General features: G+C 68.7%; 1 protein-coding gene across 1 annotated transcript; it reads left to right on the top strand.

The window, feature by feature from the left end:
* Positions 1 to 98: 98 nt before the first annotated feature.
* On the top strand, positions 99 to 462 carry LOC102769378 (left-right determination factor 1-like; the record flags this gene model as incomplete). Its single annotated transcript, XM_006777454.1, has 1 exon — positions 99 to 462. A coding segment is annotated over one exon (364 nt), but the record flags the coding sequence as incomplete, so codon positions are not given.
* Position 463: the final 1 nt, after the last annotated feature.

Below are 463 nucleotides of genomic sequence, written 5' to 3'. Positions count from 1 at the left end.
ATCTCCCTCCCAGATGCCCCACTGGGCCCCGCCCTGGGTCCCCTGACCTCAGCCCTCCCAACTGACCTCTGACCCCCACCTATCCTTGCCCCCCACAGAGCTCAGGGCAACTGTGACCCCGAGGCCCCAGTGACCGAGGGCACCCGCTGCTGCCGCCAGGAGATGTACATTGACCTGCAGGGGATGAAGTGGGCCGAGCACTGGGTGCTGGAGCCCCCGGGCTTCCTGGCCTATGAGTGCGTGGGCACCTGTCAGCAGCCCCCGCAGGCCCTGACCTTTAAGTGGCCGTTCCTGGGGCCGAGGCAGTGCATCGCCTCGGAGACCACCTCACTGCCCATGATCGTCGGCATCAAGGAGGGCGGCAGGCCCCGCGCCCAGGTGGTCAGCCTGCCCAACATGCGGGTGCAGAAGTGCAGCTGCGCCTCGGACGGGGCTCCCGTGCCAAGGCGGCTGGAGCCGTAGG

Source organism: Myotis davidii, unplaced genomic scaffold (genome assembly GCF_000327345.1).
Source record: "Myotis davidii unplaced genomic scaffold, ASM32734v1 C62407236, whole genome shotgun sequence".
In the NCBI taxonomy this organism is placed as follows: Eukaryota; Metazoa; Chordata; class Mammalia; order Chiroptera; family Vespertilionidae; genus Myotis; species Myotis davidii.
Note: the sequence above shows the minus strand (reverse complement) of the source record. Positions and strands in the feature narration are given on the sequence as shown.